This window comes from Panulirus ornatus, chromosome 12 (assembly GCF_036320965.1).
Source record: "Panulirus ornatus isolate Po-2019 chromosome 12, ASM3632096v1, whole genome shotgun sequence".
NCBI lineage: Eukaryota > Metazoa > Arthropoda > Malacostraca > Decapoda > Palinuridae > Panulirus > Panulirus ornatus.
In genome coordinates this window covers 62,951,720-62,968,512 of record NC_092235.1, presented here as the reverse complement: position 1 = coordinate 62,968,512, position 16,793 = coordinate 62,951,720, and the positions used below count along the sequence as shown (strand labels likewise).

Sequence of the window (16,793 nt, the reverse complement as noted above, 5' to 3'; positions counted from 1 at the left end):
TTCTATTAACCACATTGCCAAACAAAAGAAAATTTGCATGGGCTTTTAATTCGTGAGACTAAGATGACAATGAGTCATGTTACTATCTTCGGCTAGGCTACCTCATGTTGGGCTGAAGTTGCCGTTTATGCAACTAGGGGAAAGAGATAAGTGATCAAGATTAAGTGAAAATATAAAAAAAAAAAAAAAGCTTAGGCTCAGCCTAGTAAGCCTGTGCTGATGTGTAAAAATAATGCTCAAAGGTAATTTGTGTAAGAAAACAGCGGAGACTCAGCATTATGTGTCTGTGCTGATATGTAAACTGTAATTGTACAGAAGGGAGTGTATGATTTTATTTATCTGGTATGATATTGAACTGCAATTAGGAAAAAATGTGAAGAAGATATAAGTGAAAGGAAAAAAAATGTAAAAGAAGAAGAATTGAGGTTCAAATTGGTAGTTACGTTATACGGTTAGATTGGAGGTGCTCCGAACACCATTTGTGGAAATTATGCTAAGCACCACCTGGGAAACAGCAGACCCTGAGGGAAAAGACTGAAAGAAAAACCTCCGTGCCCTCTGGAACTAGAGTATTATTTATCTCTGTGCTGAGTGTATGGTTCAGCTTACATCTTTGGATTAGAGGATCCTGATATAACTGATTTGAACTCACCTGGCGAATAAGCCACCACTACTGTGAACTTGCCCAATGAACAACCACTAGGTTGGCTTGGACAGTAAGCCTGGCCAGTGAATCACACTAGCGTGACTTGGCCAATAAGTCACCACAAAGTGTGACTTGCCCATTGAGTCACCACTAACGTTGCCAAGCCAATGAACCACACTAGTGTGACCTGGCCAGTGAGCCACCACTAACGTGGCTTAGCCAATGAGCCACCATTAGTGTGACCTGCCCAATGAGTCACCATTAACGTGGCTAAGCCAATGAACCACACTAGTGTGACCTGGCCAGTGAGCCACCACTAGTGTGATCTGGCCAATGAGCCACCACTAGTGTGACCTGGCCAATGAGCCACCACTAGTGTGATCTGGCCAATGAGCCACCACTAGCGTGACCTGGCCAATGAGCCACCACTAGTGTGGCTTGGCCAATAAGCCACCACTACTGTAACCTAGCCAACGAGTCACCAATAGTGTGACCTGGCCAATGAGCCACTACTGGTGTGGCCTAGCCAATGAGTCGCCGGTAACGTGGCTTCGCCAATGAGCCACCTCTAGCATGACCTGGCCAAGAAACCAACACTGGTGTCGCCTGGACAATGAGTCACTTCTAGCATGGCGTAGCCAATGAACCCCCATTAGCGTGCCTAGACCAATGAGCCACCATTAGTGTATCCTGGCCAATAAGCCACCACTAACTTGGAACTAGCCAATGAACCATCACTAGCGTGTCCTGGCCAGTGAGCCATCACCAGTATATCCTGGCCAATGAGCCACCAGTCGTTCGATGTAAAAGAAATGCTAAGGAGGAGGAGGAGAGAGAGAGGCGGTGTTGGGTGTGGGTAAAATGAGGTAGCCCGGCGAGCGCGCCAGTGCAGCTTATCAGGGCGCCCGGGCCTCCCCTCAACGAGGACATTACGGTGCGAATGTCCCTTGCTGACCCATGCTGGTTCCCCCTGAAGCTGGCCCTTGCTGCCTGCCTCTGAAGCTGGCACGTGCTGCCTGCCGCTGACGCTGGCCCGTGCTGCCTGCCCCTGACGCTAGCCATGTTGGCCGTGCCGGTGCTGACAAGTGCCGCAAGCCGTGCCAGAGCCTCGTCTTAAAGGCAAAGGCCACCTTTCAAAGTTCAGCCTTACTACAGCTTCATGTAGCAACCGCATGCTCAGTATTTTGGGCGATGGTCAGACCTCGTCAAGGTTTTAAATCACGGCATTTTGGCCTTTTGAAGGCCATTTTGAGTCCATCAAAGGCCACCCCAGTCGTAGAGATTGTATGTAGTTCACTGCACTCAATAGAATAAGCGACTTAGCAGCTTCAAATTATCTTGAAGGTACATCAGGGTCTAAGGGTACAAAAGATGAAGCAGCTAGGGCATAGTGCTACAGAAGGCGTAGGATTGTGGTGGGAAGGAGTAGTCAAATGAGTTAGGTTCAGAAATAAGAGTCAGGCATGGCCAGGGATCCCGAGGTGCTGATAAACATGCATGAGATGAAGTAGGAGCACACAGGGGGAAGTATGTGGTTGCCAGGTCTACGTGGAGCTCCTGTAGAAGGTAAGTGTGGCGCGTGCCGCGGCCCCCGTAGAGCGAGTGGCGGCTGCCGGGTTTGTGCTTGGGTTGCAGTGGTTCCGGGGCGTGATCGTGGGTCCAATTTTTACCGCTGTTCTCGTGACAGGCGAAGCGGATGTCCCACGCAAGTCTTGCCGGGGGAGGGGGGAAGGAACCGTCGGAGATGAGGAGCCTAAAGGAAACTTGCCAGGAAGATGGAACGTTAGGACTCAAGAAGTCTTCTTCTGACGGAGGAGACGTCCTAGGGACGGCTTGAGTCTGGAGTAACATGACTAATACACGAAGGCGTTTTGGGAGGCTTAGGTGTCCCTCTAAAGAATAGTGAAAGTTGCTGATTTGTGTATCAGGTGGGGTGGGCCATCAAAGTCATTCTTTTGGAGATTAGGAGTTACAGCGTGTGACAGGTCACACGCTGTAACTCCTAATCTCCTAATCTCCAAGCGCCGTCAGTAAAGCAACACATTGTGGACCGTAACTCGTTGGCTGCAATGTCAACAAAGACCACATATCAAAGTTCAGTGTTACTACAGTTCTACGTTACTTATTCAGCTCAGAGGAAACCAAGCATGAAACGAATCGAGGATAAATTTTAGGTAAACTCTCTAAACCTTTGAGAGAAATGTTCAGATGAAATTATGCCTTTTCTGCGATCACTGTAAAATGTTTGCATGGACATGCCAAGTGTTGTCGCTTCATGGGTTCTCCTACTTATATCAACGTGTAATTTGCTTGGGATTCGCTTGGGAAAGGAAATAAAATGTACCCAACTTAAACACTAAGGATATAGTGCAAGAGGGCTTAATGTTATAAACATAGACAATTAACATGTAACATCTCAAACTGATTTTCATGTTCAAAGAACTGTGAGAACGATAACCATGCGGGAAAGCCTTTCATATATTGCTACAGTAGATATAAATGTATGAATTCAAGGAAGCCTTTGTACTGTAGTCATAAGCTACTAACACTACGCTTAAGTCCTTATAATGTATCTGTAATTTTACTAAAGTCACTACAGATATACTAGAGCAGTCAGCTGCAGAGGGAATTGGATATGATAAGACCTAAGAGTGGTCCAAGGTCGGCTGTTACCACGCACATCCCAGTGTATGAAGCAACATTGTGTTGCACTAACAAACTTGCTAAGATTTTCAGTGCAAGAATGTGTTCGCAATAGATGCAATGCTTACACCATTGTTACGTAAAGTAAACATTACCAACAAATGTCGATCGAGGCACTTGCTGTTTGATTTTACAAGACGCCAGGCGATCATCCATACCTTCATTTCTGGTTATGGGTATGGGAAAAGAACATTAATCTCTTAACGTTATGGATCAAATAACGTGATATATGGTAAATTTCTCGAAACAATTATAGCGGACAAGATACAGGAACAAAATACGGGAACGCTTGGAGAATCATGATCTTATGAAGGATTCTCAACATGGGTAAACAAAAGGGAAGCCATGTCTCAGTAACCTTCTCTTTGATAAAGTATTTGAAACTGTTGATCAGGGTGAGAGTTATGATATTGTATGCTTAGACTTAGGTAAGGCTTTTGACTGAGTACGTCATGAGCGTCTGCTTAGAAAAATAGCGGCACACGGCATCTGGAGTTGCGTATTAAATTGGATTAGGGCGTGGCTCACTGACAGAAAACAGAGGGTATGCATCAAAGGAGATAGTTACATCGGACATGGGCAATGTAGCCATTGGTGTTTCTCAGGGATCAGTCTTGGGATTGCTCTTGTTCGTAATATATGTTAAAGATTTGGATATAGGAATAACCAACGGCAACTAAATTTTCCGATGGTACAAAAACAGGGGCCGCAATTGACTCAGATGAAAATCAGTAAATTTGCAGAGGGACTTAGATTATCAGGGTGGGCAGGTACATGAAAAATGGATTTCAACATAGATAAATGCAGAACACTTGGTGTGGGTAATGACAGGAACACTAATTACAAACTGGGCAATATTACTATTGGTAAAACAGGAAGATTAGGAGTACTGGTGAGCAAGGATCTTAAGCCGCGGAAACAATGTATTAAAGCGTGTAATAATAGCCGGCTAACAGGGTGTTAGGGACTGTTAGCAATTTAACTCATTCAGTATTATTGCAACTTTATCTTGCGTTAGTGAAACCACATTTGGATTATGCGGTACAGTTTTGGGCTCCGTACTATGCAGTTGGCATACATTGTTTAGAGAGTACAAAGGCGATTGACAAAAATGATCCCTGGAATTTGAAACCTAACTTATGATGAAAGATTAAAAAGTATGAATTTTCACTCGAGGAGGGCTAGAGGGGATATGATTGAAGTTTTTGAATGGGTGAAGGTCATTAGTAAAGATAATATGAATAAAATTCTTAGAATGGCGCCACAGGATAGGACAAGAAACAACGCTAGAAAAAAAAAAAAGATTCGGGTCGGATGTGAGTGAATATTGGTTTGAGAATAGGGTATGGAATAAGTTTCCAGGTACAGAAGTGGAGGCTAAGTCTTTTGGTAGCATTAAACGAAGGTTGGATGATGTGTTTGTGGGTTCATGCTGTTGGTTGTGAGGTGGACAGACTCAGGTCCTGCCTAGCATGGGCCAATAGGCCTCATGCAGTGTTCTCACTTCTTATGTTCTTCAAGATAAAAGCGGCATCTGTCGCTAACAAATTCATGAAGCGGTACAAGCAGTATAGTTTGTTGTGTGGCCAGCAGCAGCTGCCAGCTGTGGTGTTTGTAGTGAGTGTTCTTGCGCTCTTATTCTATAACTAAATATGTAAATATGTTCATTGACTTTTGCATATTATCTTAATGTATATAGTTTATTGAACCGATTCGATAATCTCCGTAACAACGAAATATTTCACAATCACGGTTCATGTTTAAGATTTTTAGAATTCTATCCTTCATATGAAGTCCCCAGTTCATTTTTCGTTGGCATGTTTGTGGAGTTCACAGTGTCAAATTGCCCCGGGTGGGGTGGGGCGAGCGTGGCCATAAGGGGAGGCATGGAAGAACGCCTGGCAGCGTAGAATCCTTCCACACCTCTCACCATGAAACTTCAGGATTCAAGGGTTTAGGAAGAAGTTTTACATTGCAATAATTGGTGCTTAGTACCCTCAGTTTGTTTTTATTTTTTCTATATTTGATATTTAGATAATCGGTTTCAGTTTCGAAATAAGATTTTATTGCGGGGTCATGAGGAACATTCCTCGGTTTCTCATTTTAGTAATTTTCATCGCGATGAGGGGGATGAGGGTCAACGGTAAGTGAAGAGATATATACCCTGTAGTGTTGTTGAAGTAAAAGCTGAACTGATGAGGTCAAACCAGTTGATCCTTAGGGGGATCTGGTTACCCAATCTTCACCCGCCTGACAACAACACATCTGCACTTCATCAGCCGTATCATACGCTTCACAGTAAAGGAACCCAAATGAAAATGTGGTTGATAATGAATGACCTGAAATTAGATATCTTTGCATCATTCAGGATGGAAAATCTTCAATACCAGGCAAAGAAGGGAGTACGTGAAGCAGAACTTGGGAGGAAAATAGAAACAAGTGGAGTAAATTTCACCATCTAACGCTAGTCACTAGTCGCGTGTCGGGCGGGATCTACGACATTGCAACACATATTAGTAATGCCTATTGCCCAAACATGGCTCAAGACGCAGGCAGTTTAATATTTTGATACTTTTGACTTACAAGATGATCATGTACTTGAAAATGATGAATATGATTCACAGCAATGGTAGGCTCCCTGTATACTGTAAAGGATAAGTGATCAGATTTCTTGATTATCATCACATCTAAAGACGGGCAATCTGCCCCCTTATTTCTATTCAGTCTTGAATTTGACTGTGGAGTGGACGTTATTTAATTCAGCAACGGAAACATCATAATTGTGGAAAGATAGCCATAAGGACTACACATCGCCAACGCATCGTAGAAATTTTGAGATGGTTAGCAACAGAAGTTAGGATGTCTCAAAGGTAGTTCATAAGTTACTGGGAATGGGACTAAGGGGATTTTCCATGGCAAGAACGAATTTTTGATGATAAAAAGTACTTTCAGCATCTTGGAGAACATATTTTGAAACACGAAGTTCTATTTAGACAATCAATGTTTTTGTGGGTAGGGGAAAATTGAGACTGAGATCCGGTAATTTGCCCCTCAATCCCATTCTCCATAACTTATTCACAAAATACGTTGAGACCGAGATCCTAACTTCTGTCCCAAAATCTGGCTAAGGTACGTTCTCGATGCGTGATCCTTATGGTCATCTTCCCAAGACTATGATGTTTCCTTAAACGAATTAAGTAAATAACATGCACACCACCATCAAGTTTTTAAGATAGAATGGAGAAAAGAAGTCAAACTGCGTCTCCTTGAAATGATGATTGGGACCTTTGATCACACGTCCTTTAAAGTTACAGGAAGCCTACCCAATGCTGAAAGTTGCATTCATTATTTTTCAGTACATGACCATCCTGTAAAAATGTCTAGTTATGTCCATGTTTTCATGAGCACTGCATATATGTGATCCCACATGTCTAGATGTATGTAACCATATAAAACGTACTTTTATGTTATCCTGAGTGGTTTGTGAACAAGGTTTACTGCAAAGCTAGGAAGACATTCCATACATCTAGTAACAATCATGTGGAAAAGGATGATAGATCCAAATGTTTGGTATAACCCTGTTCACCTACTTTAGCTAATGTAAGAAAGAGTTTTTAATGTTGCCTTCCAATATAACAACACTATCAGTAAGATCCTCATTAAAAGAAAGCCAAAGTGTAAGAAAAAAAAAAAGTGTTTATGCTGTTAAATGTAACTCATTGGCCAAAGAAGAAACACAAAAGCAGAGAGATGTTATCGGTATAAGCATTCAGGAAGCAGAGGTGACCATGGTAAAGCTATTTCCAAAGACAATCCCAAGAAAATGACTACCCATAACAATCAGTTACACTGCATCCTATGATCTGTTATTTTATACGTAATGTAGTTTAATCTACCTTAATTACTAATATTAAAGGCTTTACCCTATTCCTAGGTAACTTTGAATCACATCCCATCAACTGTATCCTATCCTTTGGTAACTTTCAAGCACATCCCATCAACTTTACCCTATCTCTAGGTAACTCTGAAGCACATCTCATCAACCAAAATATCATGAATGACAATCAGGACCTGATATCATACGGAAATTAACTGAACACACATCTCACTACCCAGGTCAACAACCTTCCCTTGCCGACCGTGCGCACACTGCCACCCCCACTCCCTTATATGGTGCTGACACTGATATATTTAGCTTCTGCCCAGCCATGGGGGGAAAGTGTGTCTATAGGCCTCTGTGCGAGTGTTGGGTGTTGAAAGTTTGCGCATTGTATACGTCTGATGAGGCAGGTTTCTTCTGTAAAACATGTAATGTACTGTAAACTTTCAGTAAGCCGTTAGAGCTCCTGCTGAAGTGCGATTATCCTTTGTGTGTATATATATGGAGCTGGGACCTGGAAATCCTCCCCTCCAGTTTTAATTTTTCCAAAAGGAACTGAGAAGTGGGCCAAGTAAGGATATTCCGCCTAAGGCGCGGTCCTCTAGTCTTAACGCTACCTCACTAACGCGGGAAATGGCGAATATGTTTGAGAAAAATGTATATGTATATATGAAATGAAAAAAATATGAGACACGATAAGTTTCCACGTGCGCTTTCGTGTAATGATCACATCGTCAAGTTAGATGCAAGAATGAGATGGAAGACATAAAAGTCAGTTGATATACAAGGAAGAGACGTAATGAAGACAACATTAGTAAAGAAGTGTTACTGTATGTAGGTGTTCTGTCTGGCATCATGCCTGTTATAAAATCATAAAATTCGTATTGTGAGGACAAAATCGGGAACTGTTTGCAAATTTTGCCTACAGCAAAGCTATCCAATTTGCCTAAACCTTCACTCATAACAATGTTACAATTCTTTGAGTATTCAATAATAAAAGATTCAGTGATATTTCTCGTGGTAATTAATTAGCATTAATTACTCCAGTCAATACAATGGTCAAAGTCTTTAACATGATTAAACAAAACATTTGACTTGTCCTGTTCATATACTATATTTATGTTGCTTAAGTCTACCATGATCTTTACGCCCGCAGAAATTTTGGTGCGTTTTTTTATGATGTTCTATATAAGATAAGATAAGATACTTTATTCGTCAAATTGTTATACAAAATGTAATACAAAATGAAATTCGTTTTGGCTTTAGAGCTCCTTAGTAGTTGTAAAAAAAAAAAAAAAACATTAAAATATTAACAAGAAATATTGCATAGGTTATTTCATATAAACTGTTACTTTGCTATTGTGTACATGCGATATCAGCTTGTCACCATCCCTATCATGAACCATCACCTACCGTTATCATGAAACTTAAAGCTAGAAGTTATAGTGATGATAGATGATTGAAAAGCAGAATGCTTTTAGGTACAAACGACTTTTTGTATCTATCAGTGCGCAGTTGGGCAGAGCTAGCCTTCTACCAGATTTAAGATACGTGTAACAATTATGTAGCGGATGCGTTACATCTTTCATCATTCTGTCTACTTGTTTCATTGTACCTTTTTGATACAGCTTATTCAGTGATGTGGTCTCTGCACCTAGTTTTCTTGCTTTCTTAACAATCCTTCCCAACTTCTTTTTATCTTTGCAAGTAAGTTTTCCATACCAGGCAGTGATTGAAAAATTTATAACTGATTCTAAAATTGATTTGTAAAATAGGCTAATGGCCATTTCATCTACATGTAGGTTATGCAAGATACGTACAAAGTGTAATCTTTGGTTACATTTCCTTGACACCATATCTGTATTAACACTTCCCTTCAACTGGTCATCAATCATAAAGCCCAAATACTTATACTGGTTTACTCTTTCTACGTTTTCTTCCTCAATTGTTAATAGGTCTGGTACGTGTTTATTTTTAGCTCTGAAATCAAATATCATAGTATCGTTATTGCTGAAGACTGCATTTACGTTAAAGGATTTAAGCAACCTGGGAAGCAATATAAAATTACCACTAAAAGGGAGAACTATAAAATATTCTTGGAGGGTGAAAGGAGGGCAAGGAATAGAGTGAATTGAAGCGATGTGGTATACCGGGGTTGACGTGCTGTCAGTGGATTGAATCAAGGCATGTGAAGCGTCTGGGGTAAACCATGGAAAGCTGTGTAGGTATGTATATTTGCGTGTGTGGACGTATGTATATACATGTGTATGGGGGGGGGGGGCATTTCTTTCGTCTGTTTCCTTGCGCTACCTCGCAAACGCGGGAGACAGCGACAAAGTATAATAAAAAAAAAATATATATATATATATATATATATATATATATATATATATATATGTGTGTGTGTGTGTGTGTGTAATAGGGTTGCAGGCCTAATGGCCTTCCTCATAGGTCGATTTGATTTGTGCCGGTATCCCCGGCAAATTTATTGTACACCCCATGCGCAAAAGGATTACAGGGGTCTCAAAGGGTCTTAGTCGCACCCCAGCATGGCCATAACACTCAACAAACAAACAAGCAGTATATATACACCTAAAATTTAAGTGCAAACTATTTATACTTCTTTAATGATTCATCTATTTTCCATTATTATACATCCATTCTATTTGCTGGGGCAAATTAGTTATCAGGGAATTTCTACATTCATTAAGTAATAGACACTGTAGTATAAAATGTGACAGGGCGTGAGTTCTGAGTGTTCTGCACACACTAAATTCTTTGTCTTGTTCACTTGTCTCCACTCTAAGTTTCCAGTAATATTTATACCCTGGTCTTAGTCTTATATGCACAGAGTCCATCCACCTACTCTTATCTTTTCCATATGTAAAGCGTGTGCTATTTAGAACATGAAGAAAATGTTTCGTAGTTTTACTGCTTCCTTATATTTCATTTCTTCTCATATCATCCTCTTTTGACTATTTTCCTTATGTTGCCCCTTAACCGTGTCAATGTTTGGACAAATTTGATATCTACCTCAACATTTTCAGTGGCTTTTACTACTAACATGTCAAGGGACCTATACAAATCGAACACTAAACCCTTTTATTTTCTTATTTTATGTATGAATGATTTACAGAAACCAAAAATATGTTAAAAAAAAAACTGGACTCTACTATTCAGTGAATCTAAAGACCCTCTACTATCAACAGAAAATCATTTCTATTCCTCTAAAAGAAAAAAAAAGGACAGACGGAAAGATACCCCTTAATAATTTTGTTTCAGAGAATCCGGATTCTTCGTCAGCCTTTTAAGCTAACAATGCAGTCTCCCAGAAGCCAAAGTTCTCTTTAGTCTATAGTAAAGCTTGCCCTTGACTATCGCTTGAGGACATACGATTTATTTTCCAGTGTAACCAAGAACTAATCATGGGGTTTTACATATATAATTTTTCTAAGGTTATCTAGAACTTATTGCTAAATCATCTTAATTAAGCTTTGATTAGATGACAATGTGGTCGCCTACCCATTGTTACCGATGACTTGTAGCTCAATGTAAATTTATTAGGAAGTTTAATAAACAGCTTGTATTATGTCGCCTACGTGATATGGCAAATTGCTCTACCTCTCGTCCTTCGTCCTAAAGTGAAACTCAGAATCAGATATGCACGACATTATGGGCGACTCCTGGCAAATGAAAAACTGAGTGGCATAGTCGTATTAGGCCCAAAATTATTGCTGGGATTTTTCTGAGGAATGAGTCACGTTAGATCTTCTAAAAGAAAAGAAGAAAAAGTAAAATGTATTGGTCATATTAAAAATCATTTTGGTTTCAGTCATGGACACAGCCAGTAGACACTGATTGTACACCGTCTATTGCAAAAGGTGGACTTTGTTGTGGGGCCTCTTCCGTTTCTAGCAAATGTTAATGAAATGGCAGCAGTGAAGTCAAACCTTAAGACGCAGATTTCTGGGCACTATCACTGCAATGATAGAGGACACCTTGATCGCGAGATGGAATCAGTTAGTGATAGATTAGCAGAGACAGTTGATTGAATTTAGGTAAACCTGAGTCCATTTTTGTTTGTTTCTTGGGATTGAACCATGTTGTTTCCTTCAATGTATTATGTAATGGTACTGAAACTGAATCAGAGTCACTTGTTACCTTCTAAACTGTAACGTTAGATCATTCATTATCGGGTAACAATATCGTTTTTGAGGTACAAAAAGTTATTACAAACTCGTTACTTTCCAGAAACACCCAGAATTTTGATCTGCATCTTAGAAAAAGTTTTCTGACATCTTACTCAGTATGAAGTCTTTTTTTATCTAGTTTAATTGTATTCTTGTGTTATGTTGTTCATACACTGAATATATATATATATATATATATATATATATATATATATATATATATATATATATATATATATATATATATCCTTTTCTTGCTGAGGAAACTACTTGGGGAGTGGCCGTTCACTCATGAAGTGTCGCGTAAGGGCAGCGGAGCTATAGACAGAGGTTGAGGTTTATCACGAGACATAAACCGACGAGACACCGAGGTGCTTCTGGCAACAAATTTGTTCCCAGGTCATCACATTTGAGTGAGTACTGATTATCAAGAGCATAACACTTAAGATGCTTCCCAGATTAACATGTGTTCCCTACTACCGGCGTTATGGCTGGATTATTTATTAATACTTTGCGATAAGTTACTGAGTGTGAACATTGACTTCCTATTCGAATGGTAACATGTGTCATTAATCTAGGGTCACTGGAGCTTCCATTTCGTGTTCAGTGAAAGGGTAACACCTTAGGGTAACTTCTATGTTGATCATTTTGATCTGCATCTTAGAAAAAGTTTTCTGACATCTTACTCAGTATGAAGTCTTTTTTTATCTAGTTTAATTGTATTCTTGTGTTATGTTGTTCATACACTGAATATATATATATATATCCTTTTCTTGCTGAGGAAACTACTTGGGGAGTGGCCGTTCACTCATGAAGTGTCGCGTAAGGGCAGCGGAGCTATAGACAGAGGTTGAGGTTTATCACGAGACATAAACCGACGAGACACCGAGGTGCTTCTGGCAACAAATTTGTTCCCAGGTCATCACATTGAGTGAGTACTGATTATCAAGAGCATAACACTTAAGATGCTTCCCAGATTAACATGTGTTCCCTACTACCGGCGTTATGGCTGGATTATTTATTAATACTTTGCGATAAGTTACTGAGTGTGAACATTGACTTCCTATTCGAATGGTAACATGTGTCATTAATCTAGGGTCACTGGAGCTTCCATTTCGTGTTCAGTGAAAGGGTAACACCTTAGGGTAACTTCTATGTTGATCATTTTGATCTGCATCTTAGAAAAAGTTTTCTGACATCTTACTCAGTATGAAGTCTTTTTTTATCTAGTTTAATTGTATTCTTGTGTTATGTTGTTCATACACTGAATATATATATATATATCTATATATATATATATTTATCCACCACATTGAACATGCTTCCATTGCTTCTGAATAAATAAGGCCAAAGTGCCATTGGCGCCCGAGAGAACAGTGACGACATAAGCCAGCGTGACACAGGAAATTGGCGTCACATACCAGCGACGCCGCAAATGACAGATGGTTGTGAGGTCAAAAGCCAGCGACGTCCCACAGGACGGTGTTAGAAAACTGAAAAGTAGAAAACTCAAGTCTTCACCCATGCCCAACCTGCACACTAAGCATACACAACCTCACCCATAGTATGATACATTAGCCACCAAGCTGCCACAAAGAATATGTAGGGAAGGAATACCATACAGCTACTCACCCTCAACTCGCACTCAACCTCACCCTAGAATTCACCCACAACCTTCTCATCCACCTCACCCTCAGTCTTATCATCAACCTCACCCACAACCTTCTCATCAATCTTGCCCACAACTTTCCCATCCACCTCACCCTCAGTCTTATCATCAACCTCACCCACAACCTTCTCATCAATCTTGCCCACAACTTTCCCATCCACCTCACCCTCAGTCTTATCATCAACCTCACCCATAGTATGATACATTAGCCACCAAGCTGCCACAAAGAATATGTAGGGAAGGAATACCATACAGCTACTCACCCTCAACTCGCACTCAACCTCACCCTAGAATTCACCCACAACCTTCCCGTCAACTTCACCCACAACCTTCCCATCAACCTCATCCTTAATCTTACCTACAATCATCAACCTCACCCACAACCTTCCCATCCACCTCACCCTTAATCTCACAACCTCATCCTTAGTCTTAACCACAACCTTCTCATCAATCTTGCCCACAACTTTCCCATCCACCTCACCCTCAGTCTTATCATCAACCTCACCCATAACCTTCCCATCAACCTCACCCTCAGTCTTATCATCAACCTCACCCACAACCTTCTCATCCACCTCACCCTCAGTCTTATCATCAACCTCACCCATAACCTTCCCATCAACCTCATCCCTAATCTTACCTACAATCATCAACCTCACCCACAACCTTCTCATCAATCTTGCCCACAACTTTCCCATCCACCTCACCCTCAGTCTTATCATCAACCTCACCCACAACCTTCTCATCAATCTTGCCCACAACTTTCCCATCCACCTCACCCTCAGTCTTATCATCAACCTCACCCACAACCTTCTCATCCACCTCACCCTCAGTCTTATCATCAACCTCACCCACAACCTTCCCATCAACCTCATCCTTAGTCTTAACCACAACCTTCTCATCCACCTCACCCTCAGTCTTATCATCAACCTCACCCACAACCTTCTCATCCACCTCACCCTCAGTCTTATCATCAACCTCACCCACAACCTTCTCATCAATCTTGCCCACAACTTTCCCATCCACCTCACCCTCAGTCTTATCATCAACCTCACCCACAACCTTCTCATCAATCTTGCCCACAACTTTCCCATCCACCTCACCCTCAGTCTTATCATCAACCTCACCCACAACCTTCTCATCAATCTTGCCCACAACTTTCCCATCCACCTCACCCTCAGTCTTATCATCAACTTCACCCACAACCTTCCCATCAACCTCATCCTTAATCTTACCTACAATCATCAACTTCACCCACAACCTTCCCATCAACCTCATCCTTAATCTTACCTACAATCATCAACCTCACCCACAACCTTCTCATCAATCTTGCCCACAACTTTCCCATCCACCTCACCCTCAGTCTTATCATCAACCTCACCCACAACCTTCTCATCCACCTCACCCTCAGTCTTATCATCAACCTCACCCACAACCTTCCCATCAACCTCATCCTTAATCTTACCTACAATCATCAACTTCACCCACAACCTTCTCATCAATCTTGCCCACAACTTTCCCATCCACCTCACCCTCAGTCTTATCATCAACCTCACCCACAACCTTCTCATCAATCTTGCCCACAACTTTCCCATCCACCTCACCCTCAGTCTTATCATCAACCTCACCCATAACCTTCCCATCAACCTCATCCCTAATCTTACCTACAATCATCAACCTCACCCACAACCTTCTCATCAATCTTGCCCACAACTTTCCCATCCACCTCACCCTCAGTCTTATCATCAACCTCACCCACAACCTTCTCATCAATCTTGCCCACAACTTTCCCATCCACCTCACCCTCAGTCTTATCATCAACCTCACCCACAACCTTCTCATCCACCTCACCCTCAGTCTTATCATCAACCTCACCCATAGTATGATACATTAGCCACCAAGCTGCCACAAAGAATATGTAGGGAAGGAATACCATACAGCTACTCATCCTCATCTATAGCGCATGTCTCGCATCCATTTCACATATTTGGAGCTATAATACCTTCAAACATACCCATTTTTGCCCTTCCAGCTGGTGACCTCTCAATCCGCACCTTTTTTAGTGCTTCCAGAACCTTCACCCTTTCACCTTACCTTATGACTCATTTCCACTTCCATGATTTCATTTGCTATCATGACCACTTCCAGATATATGAAACACTTCACTACATCTGCCACCCTATCATCAGATACATTCAACAGTCCTACAAAATACTCGCTTCATCTTCTTACCTCATTACTGCATGTTCTTCCCTTCCCATTTGCCCTTTTCACCAATGTTCCCATTTGTTCTCTTGTTTCCCCACACTATTAAACTCCAACCAAACATCTGATGTTTACTGATAATCACTCCAAAGCTCATTTGCCCTCTTTTTCACTCCTTGCACCTTCTTGACCTCCTGCTGCTTTATTTTGTACATTTCCAGATCATATGCACTAATTCCATGTAAGACCTGCTCATACACTCGACTTCTTTATTTCACGAAGGCTTTACTCTGATGTGTAGTGGTTAGCATTTTTAGAAGGTTTTGAAGTATGGAAAATCCTTTCTGTACTATGTGCATAGATTGATGAACATTGTTTTATTTTTGTTTTATTTTCTCATCAATTCCTTCCCCACTTTCTTTTCAAAAACATTGTTTTACCAGTTAAGCCTTATTATTTTATTTTATGTGATACTATATTGGTAAATATAATGATGGTTTGGTGATCTGCAGGTAAATTTGTTAATGGAAAAGCTGTTAATTCTCCTAAAATCTTAGCAGAAATTTACTTACTCTTGGGAGGGCATTTACTCGAAGTCTGTATAGAATTTAATGAAATTATTTAGGTAAATATGTTGATGTAGTTATGTGCATATCTGAATGGGTTTCCTTTGTCGACTTGTAAGTGAAAGAAAATGTATCCATGTAGCTTAGATTAACATATAATGTAGCTTCATATTTTCAGACGAAGCTTAAAGCAGTTGCCATGGCTGAGGAACCAACTGGCCTGACTCAGGAGGAGGCAGATGCCTGCTGTGCTGAACCTGATGCATCAACAAAAGTAAGTTTTATCTTTAAGATACAAATGTTGATAATCCATCCTTGAGGAAACAGTAAGATAGAAAGGCATAGTGAGGGACTGCATGCAGTGAAAATTTGAAAATTTTGATGAGTGTTTAAAGATGTGTAAAAACTGCAGAATGTGAACCTTGATTCTGCAATGAAATAGATATGCTAGAATTCAGAGTATGCATACATGAATTAGTTAAACTTTTATGATTTACTTAACTGTTATATTCCTAAAAATTCACAGGAAGTGAAAAAGTTATTACTTGATGTATGTTGTTCTTTCCAGGATTGGTTTGTTTTGTGGGCTTTGTATATCTGTAAGATCTCTAGAGTTCTAGTGAACTCTACCACTTTGCCTTCTAGTGAGGTAACTGCCTCCAACCATGTGCAAACCAGTAGAGAAAGATTGACAAAATAGATTTCAAATGTCCACCATTCATGCATTTTTCATTTCATTTTCCATGCTGAATTCTTGATTTTCATGTCACTGTCATCTTCATATGTATGTTGTGATGAGTTTCTTTTAACATGTTATTTCACTTTATAGTCTTGCAGTAATTTTGAATGAGATTGCAGTTTAGATCAGTCTTTATGATTTTTCTTTCTTTCTTTTAAACTATTTGCCATTTCCTGCACCAGCGAGGTAGTGTTAAGA

General features: G+C 40.5%; 1 protein-coding gene across 3 annotated transcripts in view; it reads left to right on the top strand.

Moving 5' to 3' along the window:
• The first annotated feature begins 11,684 nt into the window (after positions 1 to 11,684).
• Positions 11,685 to 16,793, top strand: part of Glo1 (Glyoxalase 1) — a 28,669-nt gene continuing 23,560 nt past the window's right edge. For 2 of the 3 annotated variants that reach the window (XR_011713484.1, XM_071668045.1), the window contains exons 1-2: positions 11,685 to 11,832; positions 16,035 to 16,130. Coding sequence is in view for 2 of the 3 variants with exons in the window: in XM_071668045.1 (XP_071524146.1) it covers positions 16,056 to 16,130 (75 nt within the window). In the remaining variant the exon portion in view is untranslated. The remainder of the gene's footprint in view (positions 11,833 to 16,034; positions 16,131 to 16,793) is intronic. The other variant, XM_071668044.1, reaches the window with a different exon arrangement.